The sequence below is a fragment of the Musca domestica genome, unplaced genomic scaffold, assembly GCF_030504385.1.
Source record: "Musca domestica strain aabys unplaced genomic scaffold, Musca_domestica.polishedcontigs.V.1.1 2, whole genome shotgun sequence".
NCBI classification, from domain to species: Eukaryota; Metazoa; Arthropoda; class Insecta; order Diptera; family Muscidae; genus Musca; species Musca domestica.
In genome coordinates this window covers 3,270,303-3,297,898 of record NW_026712249.1, presented here as the reverse complement: position 1 = coordinate 3,297,898, position 27,596 = coordinate 3,270,303, and the positions used below count along the sequence as shown (strand labels likewise).

At 35.0% G+C, this 27,596-nt stretch overlaps 2 protein-coding genes and 1 long non-coding RNA gene across 10 annotated transcripts; 1 reads left to right on the top strand and 2 right to left on the bottom strand.

The window, feature by feature from the left end:
* Window positions 1-1,897: 1,897 nt before the first annotated feature.
* Window positions 1,898-18,406, top strand: LOC101888124 (ubiquitin carboxyl-terminal hydrolase Usp2). 8 transcript variants are annotated; one of them, XM_005180968.4, is made up of 10 exons: window positions 1,898-2,011; window positions 5,894-5,999; window positions 6,065-6,629; window positions 12,491-12,650; window positions 14,216-14,362; window positions 14,639-14,852; window positions 14,918-15,240; window positions 15,305-15,454; window positions 16,674-16,752; window positions 16,812-18,406. In XM_005180968.4, the coding sequence occupies exons 3-10, from the start codon at window positions 6,234-6,236 to the stop codon at window positions 16,882-16,884; spliced, it is 1,542 nt and encodes a 513-aa protein (XP_005181025.2). In that variant the 5' UTR covers window positions 1,898-2,011; window positions 5,894-5,999; window positions 6,065-6,233; the 3' UTR covers window positions 16,885-18,406. The 8 variants fall into 8 exon arrangements, with proteins under 8 accessions (XP_005181025.2, XP_011291470.2, XP_011291469.2 ...); XM_011293168.3 differs by lacking the exon at window positions 1,898-2,011 and adding an exon at window positions 2,498-2,638; XM_011293167.3 differs by lacking the exon at window positions 1,898-2,011 and adding an exon at window positions 2,713-2,806.
* LOC131802152 (uncharacterized) lies at window positions 1,968-6,812 on the bottom strand. Its single transcript, XR_009342058.1, has 2 exons — window positions 6,697-6,812; window positions 1,968-3,244 (listed from the first exon to the last, which is right to left on the bottom strand). It is a non-coding gene; the product is annotated as an uncharacterized LOC131802152 (long non-coding RNA).
* A 1,169-nt stretch (window positions 18,407-19,575) lies between the features above and the next one.
* On the bottom strand, window positions 19,576-26,863 carry LOC101887955 (carboxylic ester hydrolase). The gene is made up of 7 exons (XM_005180961.4): window positions 26,503-26,863; window positions 21,800-21,943; window positions 21,079-21,621; window positions 20,624-20,971; window positions 20,143-20,314; window positions 19,941-20,076; window positions 19,576-19,872 (listed from the first exon to the last, which is right to left on the bottom strand). Exons 1-7 carry the CDS (start codon window positions 26,761-26,763, stop codon window positions 19,665-19,667), a joined length of 1,812 nt encoding a protein of 603 aa, XP_005181018.3. The 5' UTR covers window positions 26,764-26,863; the 3' UTR covers window positions 19,576-19,664.
* Window positions 26,864-27,596: the final 733 nt, after the last annotated feature.

Genomic DNA, 27,596 nt, shown 5'->3' with positions numbered 1-27,596 from the left:
TGTGGTAGTTCTCGTTTGTCTTAACAATGAAGGACGTAAAGGACTTAAAAACAATATTTCTTAAAAAAGAATCGACGATCGATTTAATTGAAGAATTGCGATACTGAGTTGTGTAATTTTTGAACAAGTTGTTTATAATTTGTAAATTAATAAAATTTTCGAGTCTTTTTTACGTTAAAGGTTAGACAATTGGACAGTTCCAGAACTGCAAAAATCTAAAAGTTTTTGCGACGATAATCAATTTTCCCTTTTTTTTGGAACAACTCTAGTTTAGTAAAAACTCTTTCCTGATTCCGGATCCACTTACCCGATATAGACAATATAGGCATCGTTTGAAAGCTTTTCCAACTTATCCAACAAGTGGTCACATGATGGGGTAATTTTTAAGCGGTTTGGAAGTTATAGTCAAATTTTTTAAAAATCCCAAATGTCGAAAAATGTTTTAGCAAAAATTGTTTCATTTTGGAAAGGTAAGAGTGTCAGGAATAATTTGCCGTAAATTTGGTTGACCCCCATAATGGGCCCCTTTTCGGCTTTTGGGGGTTTTATACAAAATCCGGGTACAAAGAATCAATAAATTGACTATAACTTCCGAACCGCTTAAAAATTACCCCACTTGTTGGATAGGTATTTTCATAAGCTTTCCAACTAGAAATCGTTGCCTATATCGGGTAACTAGATCCGGATCTAGTCGGGGACTCGAACCCGGACTTTCTAATCAAAAATCTGGGGTCCCGGGTCCGTCCCCCAAGAAAAAAAAAAAATAGTTTAGTAAAAACTCTTCGATTTTTTTCGAAATTTTTTCCAGAGGTAGGTATTTTTACCCTGATTTCAGGAAACTAGTTTTTCTTGGGGGACGGACCCGGGACTCCAGATTTTTGACCCCAAAGTCCGGGGTCAGGACCCCGACTAGACCCGGATCCAATTTCCCGATATAGACAATATAGGTATCGTTGAAAAGCTTATGAAAATACCTATCCAACAAGTGATGATCACATGATGGGGTAAATGGTCAAGGTTCGGAAGTTATAGTCAAATTATCTATTTTCTTGACCCATATTTTTTATAAAGCCCCCAAAAAGTCCAAAAAGGGTCCATTATTGGGGTCAACAAAATTGATGCAAAATTATAGCTGACACTCTTACCTTTCCAAAATGCTACAATGTGTGCAAATGCCGGGTCCGTCCCCCAAGAAAAAAATAGTTTCCCGGGATCAGGGAAAAAATCGAAGAGTTTTTACTAATCTAGAGTTAAGCCGCATTTTTTAAGCCTTTTGCCGTTTCCTACAAATGTACATTTAAATATTTTTTTATATTTTTGATATATCTGTGTTCAATTGCTATCTACCATACTCTCTCAGAAAGAAGCTGCTGGACAATTCCTGCAGGAAAAGTAACCAGACAAATTTAATGTCGTTAATTCTGTCGTCAACTAGTTAGAGTTTTACAGAATTAATCAGAATAAAGTGAAATATTTTCAATAAAAACTACAAACTTCTTAAAATAATTAACGATTTTCCACTGTCGAGTTTGGTGATTGGCCAATAGTCGCGATTAATAGCTTTAAAAATTTTACATTACAATAGAATTTTACATAGGCCTACCAAATTCCTGACATACCGCACAAAAATGTTCATACTCACTGAGGTTGTTTTACGGCTGTATTGCCCAAAAACACAATGTCTGTAATTTCAAGGCATCAAAATTACAATTTTAAAAATTAAAAATTTCTTCCCAATTGAACGTTTTTTTCTAATTTTCGTTTTTATTTCCAAGGCGCTGTAATACCATCAATAATTTGACGAACCAATTGTAAAGCAAAAAAATCGGTTATCGATTACAATTATCGATGTCACTACAAGTGCCAACGCCGTTATTCAATCAATTTGTTCTTGTTACGCCGACACAGTGTTCATTGTAACTCGGTTCTCTAACTCGGAGAGAGAAAAAATTTTCCTCAGCTAAAAATAAACCAAAAATCATATTATTTTATTGAAATTAATAAACTTACAGTGAGTTTCAAAGCAAAATGTATTGTATTACAGTGTAAATGCAAAGAAATATTGGAAAATTGTAAAGAAATTATTAACTGAATCGAGAATAAACGACCTCGGCCCACCACTACAAGAACCAGACATCAGCCCAAGTTTGTTGAACATCATTATTGTCAAAGTCGTCAGAGAAGTGGAATGTTGGTCGACGTCGACGATTACTCTGCGAGAAAGGCCAAGCTTGTATTTCTCATGCCACCCACTACCCACTTGGGCTTGCAGGCGACTAACATCTTCATCATCATGACAACGACGACGACGTGCTGATGGAAATGATGATGTTTGTGTAGTATCTACGTAGTAGTGTACATGATGTTTTCATAATATCATCATAATTAACGTAGTAATAATAGTGGTGGTAGTTTTGTTATTTGACAATTCACCTTTGCATATTTTCCAATTTTCAATGAAATGAAAATTTTTCTCTTTGCGTAATTCATGAATCGCTCGCTATAAAAATAGATTGTTTCTTTTTTTATGACTTTATTTGACTTTTGAGCACAAACGGCAACAACAACGAACAGCAAAAAAAAACACAATTCTAACAAGAGAACGTGCGATAAAAGCAGCAGCAACGTTGAAAATATAGTATGTATGTGTGTCCGTCTATCATTTTGCTTCCTCTCTTCCTGCGTCGTCTCAAAAATATATTTTGCATTGATTAGCATCAAGTGTTTCTCGTTCTTTGATCCATTAGTGAAAAAAAGTTAATCAAATCTCTCTCGATTCGTAAAGCGTTGTGCGTCGACGATCAAGGTGAAGTTTTTATCTTTGTAAAATAAAAAAAATTGCCACCTGACTATATGAAGTGCTACAATATTTACGAAATATCTAGCTAGTTACATATTCTAATCAAATATACGGCTACTGATGTGAAATTCTATGTAGGGCGACTCTAAAATGTGAAATCGGCCGAAAATAAGATCTAAAAAGAAAATTAATACCGTATCTCTTCATGTGTGCCACACAGCCAATTAATGAATTTGTGTGTTTCTGTTGCTTTTGGTTTTTGTTTGCTGATATTTGACAATGAATATTGTTGATATATGCTCAGTGCGATGATGACGCTGCTCACGGTGATAATGATGATAACTAACCTATGATTGTCAAAGTATGCGCACATTCAGAGTCGCTGCTTTTGTTTTTTCCCCATTCGCTGCGCCGCATAGTGGTTCCGTGGTTCCCTCACTGAGTCTAAAAATAAATAAAAAGAATAAATTCGATCATTAATATATAATAAAAGGTGTTATTGTGTTTAAAAACATATGCAGAATTATATTTAGGTTGGTCTATTATTAAAAAAAACATTTTGATCTGTAGATTATTGTGCAGATTTACATATTGTTGTAATATTGTGACTCTGTGTCAACAACAAAAAATAAATTTCAATCATCACAATCCACACAAATTTAAAATCTATATATATTCGCTCCATATAACTGACATTTTATTGATCTAAAGATTACTACCTATGACAATTAGCAATAAAGGTATTTGCACTATATTTGGATCTTAGAACCTACAGCCTGAGTCTGTAGTGCATTTCTGTAACTTTTCCGATGAATGGCTAAAATAATAAAAATGACGCTATCTTACAGTGAAATTTCCAATTTGAAATTGTCGGGATTGCAAATGGGCAATATAGCTTATCTTTTATATATAGGTATGTAAAATTTTAAGTCAAGTAAGTTGGGAAAATTAAATATATTGGGGAAATTTATATTATAGAATTAATTGTCTAAAACTATCAGGACTGATATAATGCTATGTCATACATTATTTAGGCCATAAAGGTTTTTGTATAAAAAGTGGAGGAATAAATAAATTAATATTACAAATTTGGTCTATGCATGTACTGATCTTGACTTCAAATTGTCTTATAATATTGTAACAGTAACACCAAGAGTGAGGTTAAGAACCTTAATTTGAGTCATATACAGATATCAGACGAATTGACAGTCCTTGATCTGAAACTAAGATTGACAAAAAAATGTAATGTGTAATATTGGAAGCTTACGTCTAGTTTATGGCTACCTCGCAGATTTTTTAATAAACGAACAGGTTCGACCGAGGGTCGGTCAACAAAAAATTATGCTTTGTACGTAGGTTGCTTAGGCCCATTTCAGGGCAAATAGAAATATACGGCATACATATTGCTTAAAGATAATAAAAACAAGTAAAAAAGCTTTAAGTTCGGCCGGGTCCACCATGTGGTACAAATTTGGCAATTTTCAAAAAATAAAATCCGTTAAAAATTTTGTTAAAATCTTAAAAATACCAAATGTAGCCGTCATATTAGGGCCCAAAGGACGACGTGGACCTGTTTAGTAAACTTTTATTAAAAGCCATTACAATATTCAAATGCGAAACTTAAAAAAAATCGGTGAATAAAGTAGCTAAAATCATTAATATAGGGAGGCACTATTATATGGGGGCTATACCAAAATGTGGACCAGCACAAGCAATTTTCTGCCTGAGGCTGAAGTATCCATTGGGGGCTATACCAAAACGTGGACCAACATGACCCATTTTCAATACCAAATGAAGTTTTATCAATCTATTCATTTCGTTCGGAAGCTAGAGTGATTTAGCAGACGGAGGGATCGCTAAATCGACATGGAATTTTATGTCATGTTTACGTTAGAACTTTTTGTAGGGTTAACCTACTTTGAGAGGATTTATTTGAAGTAAAAGTAATGGATATGACAATTTAAATCCAAATCCAGTGGGTTAACCCTCATATACATAAACGTACTGTTAAGCTGATCAAGAATATATATACGTTGTGGGGTCTGAAATGTATATTTCGAGGTGTTACAAACGGGATTGCAAATTTAATATATCCTCCATACTATGGAGGCTATACAAAAATTAAGGATACTTACATAAGCTTTGAGATACAAATTATATGTTGGTGTAAATTAGACTCCAAGGGAAGTTAAAAGTAAGAAGGTAAATTCATTTCAAATAGGCATACCCATATTCGCAAATTCTGTAATTTACCTTGTCAAATTTCACTGCATAGAAAGTAGGTAGAATAAAATCAAGGTTGGAGTATGATATTATGATATTATTTCAACTTTATTTGTTTGTGTGTGTATTCTTTTCAATAAAAAAATAGTTCAGAATATATTAAAATTCGTGTTTTTTTAATACTTGTAGCAAAACAAACCTTTAGTAGGGACATATAGAACTAGATTTTGAAAAGATATTTTCAGTTTTCGCGGTTTTAAATTATTTATTCAATTGTATGTAAAATGGCTTTAAAAAATATACATCTTGACAATGAGATGCTATCAAATGAATGATTAAAAAAAATATAAACATATGATTGCATGACTTTACCTTCTTTATTCCCCCATGGGTTTGTGCTAACATTTTCAAAATGATGACCAATGGGACCTATATAAGACTTTTTTTCGTAAGAAAAAAAAAATAATTCATATATTTAATAAATAATATTAATTAATTTTCTTATTTTTTCTTAATAAAACTGGCTCGACATTGTTAATGTACACTTTCTTCACCTATGCTGTAGAGCAGGGATTTTACCTAAAAACTTTGTTATTCTTACTTTCTGATTACAGCTATCGCGTCACAGGTATTTAAAAACAATTTTGAAGGATCTTTATAATCTAATCTAACTCAATACGCATGTCGGATAGTTTTCAGTATGCTGATATTTGTAACAAATACATAAATCGTTCTGTATTTGTGTTCTTGTAGTAGAAAGTCTTGGTTTAGGAAAATTTTAGAATTTCAATTGCTTTGAATACATAACGAGTGATAACATTATTTATATTTATACATGCTAATAATTAACACTCTTTCTTTCGTTTGCAGAAACTATTAAGACACCGAATCTGTGTGTTGTGGGGAGTTAGGTTTTTAAGTATGTAATAAGATAAACCTGGCAGAGGCATATCGTCGTTGATGAAGGAACCAAATGGTAAGTAAATAATTCTAAAAGTGTCGTTTTCAAATTGTATGTAACTTGTCATTTTTCTCTTGTAGATACATGCTGCTGAATATCATATTGTATTTTAAGGGGACATTTCAAAATTTTTGTTTTGTTATCGACGTTTCTGTTGTTGCTCTAGTACATAAATTGATAGTGCAATAACTAAAACATTAAGTGTTTAGATAAGATTAGAATTGGACAGCAAACTGTCGACTTTTTAATATGCCGGTGATTTCGCCACGCAGATCATCAACTTCAGCCAGTGGCAGTATCTACGGAACATCCTCGTCATCGGCAGCCGTCGGCCCTACAACCTCCACGGATTCATCGTCATCTTCAAGAAGTGTTTCAGATCGATACAGCAGCAGCGGCTACAAGTCATATTTGGATCGTGCAGGCAGTCTATCAAAACTTACTGGTTCTTCGTCCTCCTACAGCCCAAGTCTAAGTAGTTACTCTTCGTATTCGACCTACACACCCCGTTCTTCCACAACTTATCGCTCTTCAGCGTCTAGCCTTACTGGTGGCTCATCTGGTGTTGGTACATACCGCAGTATTTTGCCATCTTTAGGCTCAGGCAGTAGCAGTTATGATACAACTACGCTCAGCCGATATGGAGTGAGTAATTACCAAATATATATATGTATATACTGATATATTATAAAACATGTAAAATACGTAAAACCTTATGCTTTGAGGATATGTCCTCTTCCCAAAAGTTCCATCCATCGATATTATACTCCAGCGAGGCATCACCATTCCTTATTTTTTCCACTGGATACTTGTCCATCTTCCCAATGACCACTTTAACTTTTTGTATATCAAGTCTACATTTGTTTTTTTTTTTTACACAATTTTACCAATCGACAAACCGTTGGACCTTTCGACTCCTCTGTATAACTGTTTGCTAATATATAATACGCATAAGACGAGTTTATTCATTTATTGTTCGAACACTTCGTCTAAATCTACACAGAAACACCATGCATTTCGGTAATGTTACTTGCTAGATAGATAACAATATTTTTGTTTGTGTACTTTCCCAGGAAACTTTATTCAATTGCAGTATTGATACATTCCCACAGCATTGTTGTATTTGTGAACTAATGATAAATTAAAAATTTTATTTTCCTTTGCTTATTTCGTATGTTCAATGATATTTTTAACTAAATGAATGGCATACTTCCAAATGGATTGATTTTCATATCTACATGGTACATACATAACATAGGGACACACTATAATAATGTGAAGAGTTTTACTCAAAACAAAAATTGACCTTGATAAAGGGTCAATGCCATTATTTTTCTATAAATTAGAAAATATATCAGTCAAAATTTTAAAATTTTGAAAAAAATTATACAGTATTCCAAATTTCATCTGGAGTTTATGGATTAAAATTGGAATTTCCCCATAATTATTCAACACAGCTGGGAATGATTTTTCGGAATTTACTGTATTTTATATGTGACATTTATTTCTTTACACATTAGAATGTTGCTTTGTTTAACAGAGCTCCAAAATGTACCACCCCATCAACATTGACCATAGATGTGTGTAATTTATTGAATGTTGCTATCAATCAATACTTCAATTAGATCGTTTACAGTTCAGCGTAACTAATGTGGTGAAATGAAATGCCCGCTTCTTCCTTCCTTTCATTATCGTATTTAATTAACAATCACAGCATCGATCGCGCAACATCATTGTCTTTATATGTTTCATCTCATATTTACAAATTGATCTTGTCGTTTTGGGTTCATTTGTGTAAATATGTAACCGTGTCATCGTAAAAAATTTGTTCAATTTCACTACCAAACACTTCCACAACACAATGACGCCCGATATCATGTCCACCCAACCTATAACATCAATGCAAATGAAATGAAGGTGAGAAAACATGGAAAGCCTTTGGATACATTAAAAAATGACAACAATGGCCGTGAGAGCACGGTCTCCAAAAAACCACCTTCTGGTTCAGATTGTAGTGGTGCTGGCAGTGGCATCAGAGATTCGAAACGCTTGTCAGGTTCATCTTCATCCTCATCCCTGGCGCGTTTGGTTGCCACTTCTGGGCTGGACATGTATGAAAAGTACAGTCCGGCCCACTATAAACCAAATACTGAACTGTCTGGTTCTAGATCAGGGCTCAATGAGGCCAGCATCAGTAACGACATTGAGGAACGCGGCGGACGTATCGGCGACATTAGCAACAACACCAGCACAACAGCCAATGATATCAGGTCTCGAAATCGCTATAGTCGTTTGTACAGTCGCAATGACACCGATGAAACAGACAATGTCTCTTCGGCCATTAGGTCCTCCTCGGCGACAGCACTACATACATCAGCAAGTGCAGAAGATGTTCCAACTATTACGTTAAGTCGCACTCGGTTGCGTCGTGCGAAACCTACAGAGGACAAAGAAACCAAGAAGACGAGCCTAAAAAATGGTTCGACTGACTATGATAGCAAAACCACTAGTTCATTGGACAGACCGCTAATAACCAGTAATGGCATTGATACGGTCGTACATATCAAGCTCAACAAACTGAAATTAAACGACCACAATGCCAACAACGAGAGTTCGACTCCAACAACACAAGATGAAAAGAATGACACAGTGGCGACAATGGCAACCAACCATCTTAATAGCGTAGAAACACCAGAAGACAATGATGCATCAAACAAGGTAAACACAAAGGACAGACAACGAATACAATGTAAATAAATTAAAAAAAAAACAAAGAACGAATGTTTCCAATTCCCACAATTAGATAAAAAATATAAATCAATTTGATCTTTGGCTGAACTGCTCGTTTTTAAGAAATTAACACATTAGGCAAAATGAATGACATTTTAACCATGCGCATGCATGCAACTAACATGATGCACCCTTTTCCTAAGTGCAACAAAGACTTAAACCCTAAGGCTCAATTTCTAATAGTGTGTATGTAGATAATTGCAAGTGTCTCCTTACCCCTTCTGAATAGATGTTAGTGTTTTTTTGTGATCCACAAGTAATCTTAAGGGAGTGATAAACTAGCATTGATTCACATTCTTTTTAGGGTCGAGGAGGGTTACACCGAACTATACCATCCCCTCCTAGCATCTACCCATTCAATAGACACTTAACTCTAAATTCATCATTTGGTTAACTCATTAATTCATCGTGTACAGCCACCGTAACCCTAGACATCATCTCATTTTAATATAACAAAATCTTCCTTCCTTCCAGCTAATCTCTTGCAGGTCCATCAACTCCCGTTTAACAAATCAATTTAACAACCATATTACTTACCACTGAGTATGTGGGTTTCTGTGTGTGTGAATAATTGAGTGAAATAGAAACTGAAAAAAAAAAAAAAAAACAGACGTATAACAATTAAATAAAATATTTTTGTAAAAGGTCAAGAAGAAAAAACAAAGAAAGAGTAAACTCAGTGCATAAAGGAAAGTAAAAGATAAAATTCAGAATTGTTCAAAATAATGATTGACATTAAAAATACCACAAACAATTTTCAAAAATTCCCCATGCTTAAACAAAAATGTGATCCCGGTATTGTAACAACACAGGAAACTCACCTGCAACAACAACAACAGATAAAGAATATAGCAGCAACGACAACTAAATACATTCCAGCTCAACAACAAAATCATTCCGGAAAAGATATACCAACTAAACTATCTAAAACAACTGACAAGGATCCCGGTTCCAATTCGAACCCGGTAAGGAGGGCCAATCAACCATTTTTCCTCATAAATGCCTACAAAGATCAAAACTTCCTCAAAGAAGAATGTGAATTGGCCCATGCTCTAGTCGCAAAGACCACTAAAGACAGTGGCAAGCAATCTACCAAGTCATCAACGACTTCTCTACCCCAGGTTAAAGCTAATCTGCCCCTTGCCTCCTACAATAGCACATTTAATAGAAACAACAACTTGGTAAGCATAAAACCCCAGAAAAAAAACACGTTTAAGGATGTATTCTATATAACCAGTTATATCCTTAATCAAGCCACAAATTCGAGTCTTATAACAATTTCCTAATAATGTTAATTTTACTTAATTCAATTACTTAATATTTGCTTTGCTCGGCTTTAAACTCCTCAAATTCGTGGCTTGAAAGTGTTTTAAATTAGTTCGGTTGTCCACGTTACGATTTAGCAACGACCGTCAGCAGCCTTTGCTGCCACAACAAATGGGATGCGACGAACTGGTAATGGTACACATTTGGGCACAACCACAGCGGTTGCGACGGCAACTAATAAGGTTGAAATTAACTACAGCGGCCCTCAGTTCAAAGGATTGTCATCGTCGTCGCCATCGTCGGCCTCAGCTCCAGTCACATCTGCTTCCACGTCATCCAAGAAATTAAACTCGGCAATCTGCGCCACAGGGTCGAATATTAGCAGCAGCACTTTTACAACGAACAAGTTCAATATACGGAACCAAGTGAAACCTCTGGTCCATAGGAGCACGGTTATTGCCACGGGCTCTCCAGCTAATTCATTTTCCTCATCTATTAACTCCCTTCAGCATAAAAATAACCACAACATCAATATTAATAACAACAATAACGGTAGCAACAACAGTTTAAACAATATTGCGGCGACAAGTAGCGGCAATAACAACATGCAAACGTCTTTGGATCAAGACGATATAAAATTCATCGACAGCGATGAGCCACCGCCACCCGCACAGTCTACCGCCATGACCAGTGAACGCAAATCAGCACATAGTGGCTACGAACAACGCTGTTGTGTGAACGTAGCGACCTCGTCTTTGTCTAAGAGCCGCATTCGGCCAAAATCAACAATCATTTGTTCCAGCAGCCATTCTGTGTCATCTGCATCTTCCACATCTGCTGCCTGCTCCTCCTCATCCAATGCCACCAATAGCATGGTGTTTGAAAAAGTCAATAACTATAAGTATGCCAATGGTAGTTTAGGCGCCGCCGGAATCAGTTCTTCACCCATGTCGAGTTGTGTCGACAGAAGGGCAGACACAGCCATAGACCCCAATAGTATTAGGGCATCAATTGAAAAATTCAATAGTTTAAGTGAGCAAAAGCGTTTGCCTCCCAGTTCAGTCACGCTGCGATCCCACAGCGGCAGTGGCAGTACGAGTAACCTGCAACATCATCGCCACAGTAGTGACTTTGACAATTGTAATTTAAAATTCCCAAATACCGGTAGTGGTTCATTGACCCGAACACCTTATCGCAGTTCGGGAGCTAGCGCGGCGGGTAAAGTTGTTACCAGTTTGTATCCTAGTGCTTCGGCGGCAATGTCGTCGGCTTCGAATCGTCATGCCACTGTACTCAACAGCGGTCCCAACAATACTGGTAGCCTGCCATTAAAAAGTAGCAAACACTATGCTCAAGCCGAGGATACTACGTTTACGGCACTGTCAAGTTCGGTTGACGGCGATGCAAGTAAAAAGAAAATCGCATCAATTTCTGGCGGTCTCAGTGAAACCATGGATGAAACACCTAGTGTAAGTTGCACCCATCTTCTCCAAACAGTAGCCGTAAAAAAGAAAAACAAAATAGAACATTGGCTGTGCAACTGAATTCACATCTCCAAGATGCATGCTGAGTTTATGAAAGAATTGCTGCTCACCACGCATCTGGACTTTTGTTTGCTTAGAATAAAGTTGCACATCTTTTGTTTTAACTCAAATGAATATTTATATGAATTATGTTTTTAAAAAAGGGACATTTTCCCATTTTTTTTCAAATATTATTCTTTTGATCTAAACATAATGGAAAATAAGAACCCTATCATATCTCGATTACGTTCACACCAACAAAATCCCCTGAACCAAATAATTTAGAATCGGCCCTACCACCTTTCAAACACAAAACGCATCAAACATATCTTTAATCGTATCCTCATCCTTCCATCAAAACCATCATCCAGTTCACAGTTTTTAGATGAGACGCAGGATTCCATGTATTTTTTAAAGACTGGTTTTATACTCTGCGAAAAGAGGGAAAACGGGTGGGCGTATTACAAAAACAAATAATAACCATTAATATTTGTAAGAAGCCGCTACTCTCTTTGTGTTTTTACTTCTTCAGCATGCATTATATTATTGTTTATTTCGCTCTTGTTTCCTTTCGTTATGTCTTTTTTTTTTTTCGTTACAATTTCTAATTGAACAAAATACACATTCGCACCCCTTTTGAATATGTTATGATTTGTCCTAACCCGCCATCCTTCCCCTAATTTATCTTGCTACCCGCAATAGTTTTGTTTGCTTCTAAGTGACAATATGTTTTGCGCATTAACACTTGTGTTCTTGGGGCCACAGTAACAAAATGATATTTGTTGGTTTAACAACAACGTAATATTGTTTTTATAATTCTAATTGTCAATATTCCCGCGCCTTTATTAATACTGAAACTCACAATGCCTATTTTGCGCAAAATGCCTATGTATTGTTGTCTTATTTTTATTTTTTGGATTTTATTAGGTGCGTACATCTTCAGCCTTGCGAAATACTCTCCCGACCTCTTCACCAACCTCATCCCGCTACTGGGATAGGGATACCTCACGATCATCACTAATATCTTCCTCAGCGTCGCATGCCGATGAGAATAAAAAAACTGCAGTAAATGACGAAGAAACTGAAGGTGAGTTTGTAACATTTTGGTTGACTGTGTGTTTAGCATTGCTTCATTAAAAGTTTGTAAAACAACCTAGTTAGTTAGTCCGTTTGAAAAATTTTTATTTTAAATTTTCGAATTCGAAAAATTTTACTGGAAAAATACAGGGTGAGATAAAAAAAAACTGCAACAAAGTCAAACGCCATTTTACATTTTTTAAATTTTATTGAATGAAAGCAAAAAATGTCGGAAATAACATAAAAATTTTAGAATAAGTTTGAAGGCACGAATTATGGCCTTCAAACGGCCAATTAAACCGTCACACTCTGCCCGAATGTTGCTCTGCGGTATTTTAGGCCATTCCCGACGAAGCGCTTGCTTGAGGTGATAGACACTTTGGCATTTTTTAGTGTCAACCTTGATTTTCAAAATACTCCAGACACAATAGTCCAACGGATTGGTATCCGGAGATTTTGGTGGGCATTGTGCGCTGGAAATGAAGCGAGGAACCTCGTTTTTTAACCATTCTTGGGTGGCGCGTGCTGAGTCCTGTTGGAATGTCCAAGGTCTGCGGCTAAAATGTTTGCGTGCCCAAGGCTTTAATACACCCTCCAGAATATTTTCGCGATAATATTCGGCATTTATTCTGATGCCACGGAAGATTAATACGAGCGGAGAGCGACCATCGGCTGTTATGGCGACCCACACTATCACCATGGCCGGTGCTTGAGTTCTGGTGGCCAACCGCACATTTTCAGCTGACCTCTTTGGCAAGTAAACACGATAATTTTGTTTGTTTACAAACTGCTGGACAACGAATGTTTTCTCATTGGGAATAACAAATTCGGCAGTTCACCACTTTCGGCCAAGCGCAGCAAATCTTTAGCTCTTTTGGGTCTACTTTCTTTCCGTTGCGGTGTAAATTCTTGCACTTTTTGGAATTTCAATGGCTTTACAACCGAGCGGGTTTCGATCAAGTCGCTTCTTTACTTTTCGAACCATCTCTGCTGATGTTTCTATTTTCTTCCGTCCACTTGCTTGACGTCGGGCTACGCTACCAGTATCACGATAACGAGCGATTCAATCACGAATAACTTTTTTTCTTGAAAATTCTCGCCAAAATGCTTTAGTACGCTTGTAAACAATATAATGAGCTGTCACAGGAATAATTTTAACAGCTGTCGGACGAGTGGCTTAGAAATGACAGCAGTCTAAGTTGGTTGCAGTTTTTTCATCTCACCCTGTATATTTTGAAAATAAATTGTGATTTTATTTGAGTCCCAGTGTTGAAATAAAGTTTTTTTTTTGTTTATTTTTTTGTAATTGTCAATTTAAAAATTACCAGTTAAATATTTTTACAATAGTTATTTCTTGAAAATTATATCGAATGGTTTATAGGAGATATGCAGGTCTGAATCAATATCCTAAGCGTAGTCCCAATTTACACGTGTAAAGTTTTGCGGAAAGAAATGTTAGCGTTCAAGATACACAGATAAATCATAAAACATACTCTTCTTTTCCGTAAATTTTTCTTATCTGCTTACGAAAATACATGCTTGTTCAAATATTATTATATTTTTATGTATTTTCAGGATTATGTGGACTGAAAAATATCGGAAATACGTGTTTCATGAACTCCGTCATACAGTGTCTGAGCCACACGAACGAATTAACAAAATTTCTGCGGAATTACAATGCAACTAAATCCCCAACTTCAAAGGATCAGCAGATCTTGTATGGTAAGTAATTGAGTATTGTATTTTTTAATTGTTAAATAAAACATTATCACAGAGTTGTTGTTTTAAAGCATTATTGGAAGGAAAATAACTCTTGTCGAAAGAGAGACCATTGAAATAGTTGAAAGACCTTGGTGAATTCGAAACTAAAGTGATCTCCGCTCCGCTTTTCCTGGATACATTTAACTATCACTTTTCATTTTGCTTCAAAACAACAATACCAGAATTACACGCAAACGTAAAGAATTAAAAAAAAAAACTTCCTTTCGTTATTTTCAGAGTTCTCCAAACTTATTAAAGAGATGTGGACAAACAATGTGCATAGCGTAACTCCTATGGAATTGAAGAGATCTTTCTCTGCAAAACATCGTATGTACAGTGATTATAATCAACAAGACGCTCAAGAATTTCTACGATTCTTTTTGGACTCACTACATTGTGCGCTTAATACTGGTGTTAAAGGCGAAGCCCTCAAAATAGATGATAACTTAAGGTACGTAAAATTATATTTGCATGGAGCTTTTGTACTGTACTTTAAACATTTTTCTTGTAATGCAGTGACAATAAAAAGGCCGAACTTACGTGGGAGTGGTACAGCCGCTTGGAAAACTCTCTCATACGTGATTTGTTTGTGGGCCAATTGAAAAGTACGCTACGCTGTACCACCTGCGGCAATACTAGTGTTACTTTCGATCCCTTCTGGGATTTGAGCGTGCCATTGCCATCGTCGTCACGTTGCAAACTAGAGGCCTGTCTTGATTTGTTTATAAGAGAAGAGGTTTTGGATGGGGATGAAATGCCAACTTGTTCTAAATGCCAAACAAGAAGAAAATGTACGAAGTCCTTCACTATCCAACGATTTCCCAAATATCTTGTTATACGTGAGTCAACCAATAAAAATACCTCGATTATTCAACTTATTCTCATGGATTTATATTGTTGCAGATTTGAAACGTTTTTCTGAGACACGTTGGAGTAAACTGTCCAATATTGTTGAGTTCCCAACCGGAGAACGGGAGCTAAATATGGGACCTTATGGTGCAAATGCCAATTCAAATATGTACTTTTCACTTTATGCTATTTCAAATCATATGGGTAAGTAACAGTAACAGTAAACAAATATTTTTTTACGACAATAAAAAATTTAAAACGGGAAGAGTTTTGGGATTCACAACATTTGGTCAGAGTTCTTCTAGTAATAAGGCATGTGGAAATTATGATAGATTTTTGATTATCATGCCTTAAGACAGTGTACCCTATGTATTGGGTAAAAAGGTAGATCAAAATATCTAGAATTTAGACTGCGTATATGTTCGTCCTTAGAGATAATATAATCAATTAGGAAATACTTAAACAGTTCAACGTAATAGGGACATATAGGGACTTTTGTATATTTCTAAATCTTGTATGTCTCAGAGTGGTATTAGACAGTATTTTGGTTTTATCTACCACATTTGCATCTTTCTCTTGATATAGCTTTATAATTGATCCATTTTTAAGTACTACAAGTATGTAAAATTTTTTACTACGATAACTGAGTTTTCCTTTATGTTATAGAAAAAATGAAAATCTGGTAAATTCTTGTAGGTTATGGAACAGAGAAAAAATTGTCTTAAGTGAATTAATATGAATACTTCCATAAAATGTCAAACTTTTCTGAACAGTCTTCGTGTAGATTTAGCAATTTATATCTAGTAGAAGACTGTAACTGTTACGTCAGCCTTAAAATGTTATATTTAAAAGAAACACTCGGATTAGATTCAGATTCTCAGTTTCTTCTTCGTCCTGACAAAGCCTACAGTATTCAGTGTCGTCACACACCCCCTCTCCCCCCAACATTTGGATGTCATGTCCTTTATGTTGCGGTGTCCTGTAATTAGGACAATGGATATGAAGATCTTCTTTCTCCTGGAAATGACGATCTCACCTTGATCTCCTTTCGGAGTTCACCGGCCAAATCTTATTGGAGACATTACACCCGTTCCAGTTAGCCAGTTCCGTTGAAATTTTCCAATATAATGCTTATGCAGTACTTGGAAAAAGGGACATTAAGATGAAGAACTGAACACCTTTTTATGAATCTATATGAACGGTTAACAGGATACAATAAAAGCCCTAGTTTATATTGAAAAATGTGAAATGGGAATGGGAAATGTGGAAAAATTTGTTGTTTCGAAGAAGTGCATAAAAGTCTCAGTGTTTTAATCTTAGTTTTGCTTAACAACTCTGTTTTCCTTGTATATTGTGAACAGTGTGCATTTTATACATCGTAGCATCTAACCTAGTTATATACTTCTTAATTGTTTTCTTTTAGGCTCAACGGCCGGTGGTCATTATGTCGCTATTTGCAAACATCCTGTCTCAAAGAAATGGCATGAGTTCAACGACAACCTGTAAGTTATCAAAGACATTTGTTGCTTTTTTATATTTTAACAATTATTTTCTTTTCCAGTGTCAGTGAATCATTGTCTGAGCATCATCTTGTTTCGTCCAGTGCCTATATATTATTCTATGAGCGTGCGTAAATAAATGTAGGAAAATTCTTCAGAGTTAGAATATTTTAACCACGGATATTCTCTGCGACAACATTAAAAATTAACGAAATTATTTAGTGACGAATCAACTGCAATTTAATAACATCAACTAAAACAGCATGTATAGTCTGCAGTGTTTCTAAAAATCTAATAGTTTGTGTCACCAAAACAACGGATAAAATGCAGCGTTTTTTTTTTCAGCTTTATATGATGTTTTGGTCCATTATGTTTGGAAGTGTTTTTTTAAATCAATTTTTATATATTTATTACATTATTGTTATTATTTCATAAGAAACTACTTTATTTTTTATGAAAATGGAAAACATACAGATACACACCAACCACATCATGATAAGCAGAGTTTAACCGTAACAACCGCTTTTGGCTATATTAATCATAAACAGGCTTTTTAAAATAGTTTATATTACAGCGTTTGTTTGAGTACCATGAAAACAAACACGTGCAATGTTTTACGGATCCTTAGTTATTATTGATTTTATAATTGAAAAAAAAAAAAGAAATGAACACGACAAATGTTAGATATATTTGTTCCACTTTTGGGATTTTGGCAAATCGATTACGGGTACCCATACATGCAATATGTATGTAGTCAGATGGAGAATTAATAAGTCTATGAGAACAAAATTTATTAGAAAACGCAGTTGAAATTACTTACAAATCAAACACAACAACAACAAAACACATACAATGATTAACGTTTGAAACGAAACGTATGTGACTGATAGGAGCTATATAAATATATATATCTACATGAGTAACAATATTATTTATTTGCATTCTAATGCTAATATTTATTATTAACAAATAAAAAAACACACAGACAAAACACACATATATGTATGAAACTAATGACAAACTAAAAAAATTGCGCCATTCATTGTCTTTGACAATTATAATATGTGCTAAACGAAGAAGATGAAGAAAGACAATTTCTGTTTATACATACAGCTAGTTAAAAGAGGATAACATAGAAAAAAAAAAAAAAACAAGAAGTAGAACAAGCAAAAAGTGCATATATTTTTGAGATCAATTTTATACGTTTATCTTTCTTGCTGCAAGTAATATGTCTTAAGCTAACTAAAACATTTAGTATAAAGTCCCATCAATCCTTGGTCATTGTCACCTTTCCTACGACCGACCGATCGCCCGCCCGCCCGCTATCTGAAGAATCTATGGAATAATGATGAATATAGTTTTATGAAACTATTGAAATTGTTTGTGTTATGTTTATAATTGTTGTTATTTTTTGTTTTCTTTATGTTTTTATGTTTAATGCCGCCAAATGCTATGCCCCTCCCCCCCTTAACATACAACTCAGTTTGGAACTGTTGTAACTATCTAAATAAGATTATCTATTTATTGTATTTGATTACTGTTATTATTTATTGATTATTTTGTTTTATGTGTAGACTATAACTTAAAAAAGATGTGAAACTATCATGAATGTAATTACCGACAAAAATAGATTATATAAAGCGAAAACAACAACAAATCACACTTTTATATTTACTATAGATATATATGTACTACTTACCTATCCTACTAAATTATACCAATAGACAACGCTGATATATGGCATTTTGAATGCCAATTCACACACACCCACACTCACACACACACATCAACATGGCTACACCCAATTACTCTCAACAAACCTATATACATATATCCAAAAGAAAAAGGAAAAACAACAAGAACACAACAAGAGATGCTTTATTTTACTTAATTTATGTAATTATTATTTTATTTATTTATTTATAAACAAAAGTTGTTTGATATTTAAAAAAAAAAGAAAAAAAAAAATGAAAAATTAACTGTTTTTGTAATTTTTTGTGTTTTTTGTTTTAGTTAATTTTTTTTGAATTATGCAACACAAATGCTTAAATTCTTCAACTGTATCATACATTTTAATGAAAACCCTCATTTTGTATCCTTATGTGAAACAACTAATACATTAAACGTCTGTCCGTAAAAACCAAATAATTAATGACCCAATTGCAATAGCCATTCGAGGCATAAAATGATGTTTAATTTTCTTGCCGTGGTTATTTTTTCCTGAATGGTCCGGTCCGTCCCATGAAATATTTACCACTTTCGACAATTTTAACTTTTAACTTGTTCAATCCAGTGAAATCCATCTGAGTTACCGACGAAGTAGATTTATTTGTTCTCATTAAGCTGTGTTTTTATCTAAAACACAACTCTCTTCTTTTGCATATTGCAACGTGCAACTGAACCTTATCCTTCTCTTTCCTTTTAGTTATTGCATAATATTCCCATTTATAACGAAAGATAATTTTTTTTTAAATTTATATTTGAAAATAATTTCACCGTTTTTACAACAATCTTCTCCGCGTAAACATTTACTTGTTGACATTTCAGAAACAAAAAAGAAAAACCAATTACTTCGAACTAAGCATAAAGAAACTAAACAATTCATAAGAGTCAAGTCAATACCAATTAAATATAATGCTAAATTTTATTAAACAAAAACAAATCTCTATATTAATAGTAAATTCGAATGATGTAAACGTATAAATGCAAAAGCAAATGAAAAAAAATTAAATATTAAAATACAGAGAACAGAACTTTATAGATAATAGGTACAATTGCTAAATGAAAAAAAAAAAAGAAATTAAAAATACAAATTACAAAAAAGTGAATAATACAAGTAAATATAATAAAGAAAGTAATAAAAATTTAACAACCCATTGTATTTTATTGCGGAATGCACAATCTGAAACATGCAATCACAGTTCATCGCGAAGTTGAAAATCCTTGGCTGGAACATGGGGTTTGAGATTGTTCCAGAAGTCAACTCTTTGCTGATAAAGTTCTCGGTCGTGTCTCAGCATTTCTACTTCTTCTTCGTTTTTACTACCAATTTTGGCAAAAGTTACGGGATAAGTCTCAGTGGGTTTCCATGTTGATAGATTCGATGTCGAAGGTGTTGGATTACTGTAATTGTTGATAACAAAGGCTGATTGTTTACAAGTCAAATCTAATGGTTTAATTCGTCACCTTACCTTGTTTTGGCAAAGTTCACCCACAATTCAAGCATAATTTCTCTCACTTTCAAGTCCTTTTTGGTCGGCGAAGCACTTACAAACAGGCTATGAGCAATTGGGAATAAATATTGCAATTCTTCGGCATGACAGGCACCTATTGGAATTATTTAAAATTATTACAGTTTGTTTAAATGTCGTATTTTGTCTTTTTTTGAGTTACCATAATAATCTTCGCGGCCACCTTTAAATAATTCGGAGAAACTTGCAGCACCCTTATGTTCAAATAAATAAACAAAAGTTGGACCAACTCCCTGCGGATTCTCCTTGCGATTTTGAATGCGTAAACGTATGTATTCATCAATGCCTGCTATAAACCAACCATCAGATATAAGCTGTAACAAAAAAAATAAGGAGAATGCGTTAAAGAGAGAAAAAACTGGTGTCCTCTATCAATTGATGTTGTTGATACTCTATTTTAATTTTCTATTGATACTCTATTAATGTTGGAAAAAAAATCTGAATTAAGTTAGTTAGGGAAATGTGTTGTGGAAGAAAAATTTAAAATTATCAATGATGAAAACTTATTACATATTAGAAAATCAAACGTGGTGTCCTTCGGAGAATCTTAGTTTGTCTACATAATGATAGTCACGAGGGAGCAACACTATCTATTCAAACATGCAAGGAGTCGTTGTACTTACATCGGTTATATTCTGATGATTGAATTTATCATAATCGTGACCATTTTTCAGATAGAATTGTATTAGTTTTCGATTGATCTCCTCCTGTTCGGACTTCTTCAAATGGTCGTAATTAAGAATTATTGGCAGAACTTTATTGAACTTGGTTTTGAAGTCCTCCAGCACATGAGGGATATTTAAGAGTGCTGCTGTTTTCAACAATCCCTCCTCTGATGTGGCTCCAATCATAAGCGGCAGCTTAAGGCCATGGGGTGGTGGTGCTGTACGTGGCAAAACTGTTAGGAAGGCATCAGGGTGATCAGGTTCAACAACCGGTGGGAATGGTATCATGGGGTCAAAATCCCATTCCTAAAAAATACACAGAGATCATAATGTCATGATTCATTTCAATATTCCTCACTTCAAATGAGTCGTTTTAAATATCCCATCCTCAATGTAAACCCTATACTACTTACAAATAAATCATAAATTGTTGCCACCACATCGTTCGCTGGCTTCTCTCTTAGGCATTCCAACATTTTCGGCCAATTACCATCACTTGGGCATCCCAGAAGTTTGGCCATTTTCCTAGCTCGCTGTGCGGGTACTCCTTTATGGGCTGGCTGTGCCCATGGATTGAAGTATGTTCCAGATTGGGCAATGCCTTTATGAAATAAGCCTTTAGACTTTTCCGACAGCATGTGGTATGTTACACTGGCACCACCCGCACTTTCCCCGAATATCGTAACACTCTTCGAATTTCCACCGAATGCAGCTATGTTTGTTTGTATCCACTTCAACACTTCCAATTGATCCTTTAATCCGAAATTTCCAGGACAATCTATAGATTCGGTGCTCAAAAATCCAAGCGGACCCAAACGGAAATTGGCCGACACTAAGATAATATCGTGATTGAGTAAAAATTCAGGACCATAGAAACTGCTGATGCCGGAACCACATTCCCAGCCACCGCCATGGAACCAAACCATAACGGGTAATGGTTCATCTGTCTCGGGCTCCTGTAATGAATAGTGGGTTGCATAACATTGTTTCTTTCATAAACGATAAAGTGAGCCACAAATGTAGAAGGTACTTCAATCGAAACCATTTAATAGATCTTCTTGAAAAAATGTGGCAAAAATATTTGGTGTATAACTGAAGTACCATCACTTCAGTGGTCTATGGTATGCACAGTACCTCCGGTGTATAAACATTTAGATATAAACAATCTTCACTGCCCTCCATTTCCATATCCCGTCGGAAGGGATCACGTTGTGTACATTTTGGAGAATCTTCGATGACCTGTTTTTCTCCACTCCATGATCGATATGGAACCGGTGGCTGAAAGAAAGGTCATGAAAGAGAATTATAAAAATGTTTGCAAATGTAATCATCTTTAAGTAGAAAATAGTTGGAGGTATTTAGTGATCCTGGAGAATATTTGTATATTATTCGCGTACATTTATTGGCATAAGATTCGATCTTGATGCCGTCTGAACCTTATGAATTTCCGGAAAGATAGGGGCTTAAAAGTTCTGGAGGCATCACCCATTTTGGGATGCCTGTCTCTGTCTTTGCTGCGTTTATTTATAAATAAGAGTATAATTTACACTGTGCAACAAATTTTTTTTAATTATAAGATCGGTAATTATAAGATCGATTTAAAAATAAAACATTTTTTTCAAAAAACTAGGCCTTGGAATGAGTGTTTCAAAGCGGCTAAAGAAAACAAAATATTACTTCACTGCCGATAATGACCGTCATAAATTGCTTAGTATTTTTATTCGAGTTGATTTTCGATAAACAATCATTTTTTGTTTGTTTTGCAAATGTAATAGTTTTGTTTTTTATTATCAGGTATGATAATTTTAAAATAGAATTGTCAACTACGAGTAGTTATCAGCAAAGTAGAAAAAAAATGTTTTAAGAAACTCCTGTAGAAATATATTTCAAATATATTTAAAATATATCTATATTTTCTTATATTTGTTAAGCATACAGGGTGAGATGAAAAAACTGCAACCAAATTCTGACTTCTGTTATTTCAAAGCCACTCGTCCGACATCTGCTAAGATTATTCCATGACAGCTCATTATATTGTTTACAAACATACAAAAGCATTTTGATGAGAATTTTCCAGAAAAAAAGTTATTCGTTATGAAATTCAAGCGTGATAGATAGAATTTGGCTGGAAAACCACAAGTGGCTATCGCTAGAGCACTCCAGCATTTAAATGTGTCTCGCGTAGCCCGACGTCAAGAAAGTGGACGGAAGAAAACACCGAATCAGCAGAAATTGTTCCAAAAGTAAAGAAGCGACTTGATTGAAACCCGCGTCGCAGTGGCCGATGGCAAATGGCTCGTGAGCTGAACATATCACAATATTATATTCAGCAAATATTGAAAAATGAGCCATTGAAATTCCAGAAAGTTCAAGAAGTTACAACGCAACAGAAAGAAAATAGACTTAAAAGAGCTATAGATTTGCTTCGCTTGGCCGAAAGTGGTGAACTCCCGAATTTGGTTTTCTCCGATGAGAAAACATTCGTTGTCCAGTAGTTTGTAAACAAACAAAATGATCGCATTTACTTGCCAAAGAGCTCAGCTGAAAATGTGCACCTCCGGTTGGCCACCAGAACTCAAGCGCCGGCCATGGTGATGGTGTGGGCCGCCATAACAGCCTATGGTTGCTCTCCGTTTGTATTAATCGACCGTTATAGTACCGCGAAAATATCTGGAGAGTGTATTAAAGCCTTGGGCTCGCAGACCTTGGACATTCAAACAGGACTCAGCACCATCGCACTCAGCACGCGCCACCCAAGAATGGTTGCAAAATGAGATTCCTCGCTTTATTTCCAGCGCTCAATGGCCACCAAAATCTCTGGATACCAATACGTTAGACTATTGTGTCTGGAGTATTTTGGAAAGCAAGGTTGGCACTAAAAAATACCAAAGTGTCGGTTACCTCAAGCAAGCGCTTCCCCGGGAATGGGCCAAAATACCGCAGAGAAATAGTCGAGCAGCGTGCGACGGTTTCATTGGCCGTTTCAAGGCCATAATTCGTGCCAAAGGTGACCAATTCGAACAAACCTAAACTTATTGTAGAATTTTATGCACTTTCCGACATATTTTGCTTTATTCAATAAAATTTAAAGAAAAATGTAAAAATTATGCCGTTTGACTTTGTTGCACTTGAAGGCTATATAATTATTGTTATCAGTCATATTGCCAAATACACCATGTACTTTAAATAAAAGAGCTTAAAAAATCTTAATTAAAAAATTTCAAAGCGCTCATACTTATGATGACTATGTTGGATTTTTCCGATTTACATTTTGTTATAACGGTTTCGACCGATTTTAGGTATTTTTAAGGTTCCTCTCGATTTTATGTCACACCATTTAACGTGAACAAAATATTTGATATAGGTTTATGCTATGGTTTATGGTTTATTTATCAAAAGTAAAAAATATAATAATTCAATTAACTTGTTAACGATACAAAAAGCAGATTCGTTAACCCACGTAGCGCTAAACTTTTGTTGCGAACATGTAACATTTAATAGAACAAGTAATATTTTTCCATAATCTATAAATTTCATTACTTTTCACATCTTGTTATAACCTACAACACTATGTGTTGTGGGTATTATAATTTTGATTGGGCTAAAAATTATGTAACACCACGAAATATTGATTTCCCACATAGGAAAGTATATATGGATCTTCCTATCTCGCCGAGCTGAGTCGATCTAGCGTCTGTCCGTCCGTCCGTCTGTCCGTCTGTCCATGTTAATTTGTAATCACTCTACAGGTCGCAATTATGGCCCGATCTTCACGAAATTTAAAATGTAGGTGGGGTTAATGTCAGAATAGAACCCTATTTCTTTTGGAGATGATCGCCAAATGTTTAGGGGTTGAAATGGACCAAATACTGAAAAAATGTCGGATTTTGCAGTAGCTATACAGGTCGCAATTATAGACCAATCGAATTTCGCATGTAGCTAGAGTTTAGGGCGGGGAAGAAGCCTACCAATTTGGGTGGTCATCGGATAATTTTTAGCGGGTAAAATAGACCATATATTTTGTGTTGAAAAAATTCAAAATTTTTCATTAAACCGCGAATATTTTAAATCCCGGCGAAATCACAAGGCCATGACAAGGTTACTTTTGATCTTTACATTGATGTTAACATCCAACAAATCGGATATATAGCAAAATATGTGCGATATATATGTCTATCAAAGAAGATATGCTTGAAAGATCTCTTATATTTCGAGAACGGCTGAACTGATTTCGACAGTTCTCATTAATTCAGAATGGCCTCTTGGCAGGAAAGAAAAAACGTCTAAAAAAATCGCCTAAAAATATCTCCCTTAAGATGAAAATATTGATTTTGTAAAATTTTCTCATATTTTTTCAATTTTGTCATATTTTTGGCATATTTTCATTTTGAATTAAACATTTGGTAATATTTCTACAGCTAACAAAACTAAGTAGTTAGGATATCAGGATATCATATACAGATCGCATTTATGGCCCGATCCTTGCGAAATTTTGCATGGGGATAAGATGAGGGTCAGAATAGAAGCCTACTCTTTTTGGAGATGATCGTCATATATTTAGGGGTTGAAATGGACCAAAAAACTGCAAAATTGTCAGCAGGTCGTAATTATCGCCCGATCCTCAGGCACATTTGAATGGGGATTACCGGGCATTGCAAAAGCCAAGCAGTTTTGGATGGCCATCCAAAAATATTCAATGTGTAAAGGAGTTTGCCAACTTTTGTAGACAAAATACGAAAATGTCTATTCCAGTGACTTTTTGGAGAATTCACAAATACAGGAAAGACACACTTCTGACTATTTCGTTAACGCTGATTTCGTTGAAGAATATAGTCAAATGTCTGTATCTCATACAGATGCGTTTCAGTCAAAAACCAATAATAAATGTTAATCTTTTGCCACTTCTGAGAGATTATGGGTCTTTGGGAAATATTGGTTCCAGATCTAGGAAGACCATTTATGGGCAACATCTACCAATAAATTGGAAATGAGCAAATTAGTTTAAGTTGCTATTATTCGAAAATTAGAGAACGAAACCTGATGGTTTTCTTTTATTATTTGTCACAATATCTTGTAGAATTCTTTGGAGTATCTCGCCTATATAAACTGTATCGTTTATTATAGTGTTGTAGGGTATTCAACGGTCGGCCCCGCTCGACTGTAGCCTTTGCTTACTTGTTTTTTTGTGAATTTTATAAAAACAACAATAAAAAAATTTATAAAAATGTTTATAAAAACAATGACTATTTTGAAACAACAAAATACTACGTATCCCGAACAAACACACCAACACTGTTCTGTAAATTGTTAATATAATTGAAATGTTATTATTTTCCAATGATTTTTTTTATTTTGTCTTGGAGATGTTGATGAAAACTCCTAAAGCCACACAGTCCAATTGCTTGATGTACACATGACTATTTCCCTATATATATTATATGTATCTCAAATTTTTAATATTCTCAATGCGAAACCGAAAATAATGTTTTTTCAAACACTTATCATATAAGTTATATATTGCCACGACAGTCAAATTTTTTCATCCAATCATTTGTAAATTAATTATATTTTTGGACGGAAGAACCGGCTTTTTTGAACACCATCTTTAGCATTTTTAATTATTCATTTGAAAATGATATCCAATTTGTATAATATTCAATGTATATGTATTCATGTACGTAACTTCCAAATCTTGAAAATTGATTAATAAATTTTTGCCTTTAGGGTCACACACCAAACACTTATTTGTTGTAGATCGAAATGAAATTTTAATTAACTTATTTTATGCACTGGCGGGAACTGTTTTCTAAAATATTTTCACAACAACATTTTCAGACCTTAAAACGTAATTTTCCCACAGGTGGTTCAGCATATGGTACTCCCATAAAGGCTCGCATATGTCGACCTTTGTTCGTTATCAGATGACGGCCCACAAGTACTCCTCCATGTGGGAGTTGAACTTTCAACTGCGGCGATGTACGGGCCTCACATTCGAATGGATTGAACAGTGCAAGTAAAGTTATTGTTGCAAAACTCAGAACGAATTTGAATGCGCAAAAGGTACTGATCCGCCGATCGCGATCACCGCACGTAAACATCTTGCGCGTACTTATTTGGAACTCAAACTGGAGATTGCAAAGTCCGAGTTAGTAGTTTAATACCAATATTGGCTGGGTGGCTGACTGACTGGTTGCCTGTAGTCATTCAAGCCCAAGAACGACCGTACGATCCGACAGCAGAGTGTGTGTGTTAGAATCTTGAAGTTAACAGTATTCGGCGAGAGAATTCCATATTCGATAGACATTTATTTCCGAATTTGTTATTCGACATGCGAAGATCTCTGGGCTTTTATCTTTTTGACAGAATTTTGGGAGAGTAGTTTGTTGTTGTTTCCATCATTTGTTCATCATGCCACGCTGGTGAGAAGTAAACAAAACAGTTTAAAAACAAGAGCTGATCAAACACTCGTCAGTATTGAAATAAGTACAGGTTTAGTTTTTGATTAACAGACGCTCATTAACAAACAATCTGTGATGCATTAATTATTTTTTTGGCGTTGTTGTGTGTTCTGAACTAGTATTAAGTAAATTACGAATATGGCAATAAAGTTGCAAATATTTGGTAATAAAATGTTTGAAAAGCTAAAATGTAAATTATTCATTGTTTCCTGAGCAAATTTTGTCTAAAGCGTGAACATTAGATCTAAAGCAGAGTTTTTGTAACAATAAAAAAATAAAGGCAAATTGAAACAGGGGAAACGGGAATAACTTGAAAACCAAATCGAATGTACACGAAGTCCTCGGAATTGGGAAATGGCGTTATAGATGTGCAAAGATGTGTGTGGTAGATGTGCAAATATCTATAATGTTGAATATATTCTTCTATCAGTTACGACACAAAAATAACAAATTGCGGCCGATTTAATTAAAAA

What these genes read in the sequence shown, in the direction of transcription:
- LOC101887955 (XM_005180961.4), bottom strand. Translation starts at nt 26,763, where the DNA reads ATGTTTACGTGCGGTGATCGCGATCGGCGGATCAGTACCTTTTGCGCA. An exon ending in ATCATCAGAATATAACCGAT is followed by an intron (nt 20,315 to 20,623) that starts GTAAGTACAACG and finishes TTTTTGTTACAG; the next exon opens with CTTATATCTGATGGTTGGTT. An exon ending in TGGCCGCGAAGATTATTATG is followed by an intron (nt 20,077 to 20,142) that starts GTAACTCAAAAA and finishes TAATTCCAATAG; the next exon opens with GTGCCTGTCATGCCGAAGAA.
- LOC101888124 (XM_005180962.4), top strand. Translation starts at nt 9,500, where the DNA reads ATGATTGACATTAAAAATACCACAAACAATTTTCAAAAATTCCCCATG. An exon ending in CCATGGATGAAACACCTAGT is followed by an intron (nt 11,510 to 12,490) that starts GTAAGTTGCACC and finishes GGATTTTATTAG; the next exon opens with GTGCGTACATCTTCAGCCTT. An exon ending in TCCCAAATATCTTGTTATAC is followed by an intron (nt 15,241 to 15,304) that starts GTGAGTCAACCA and finishes ATATTGTTGCAG; the next exon opens with ATTTGAAACGTTTTTCTGAG.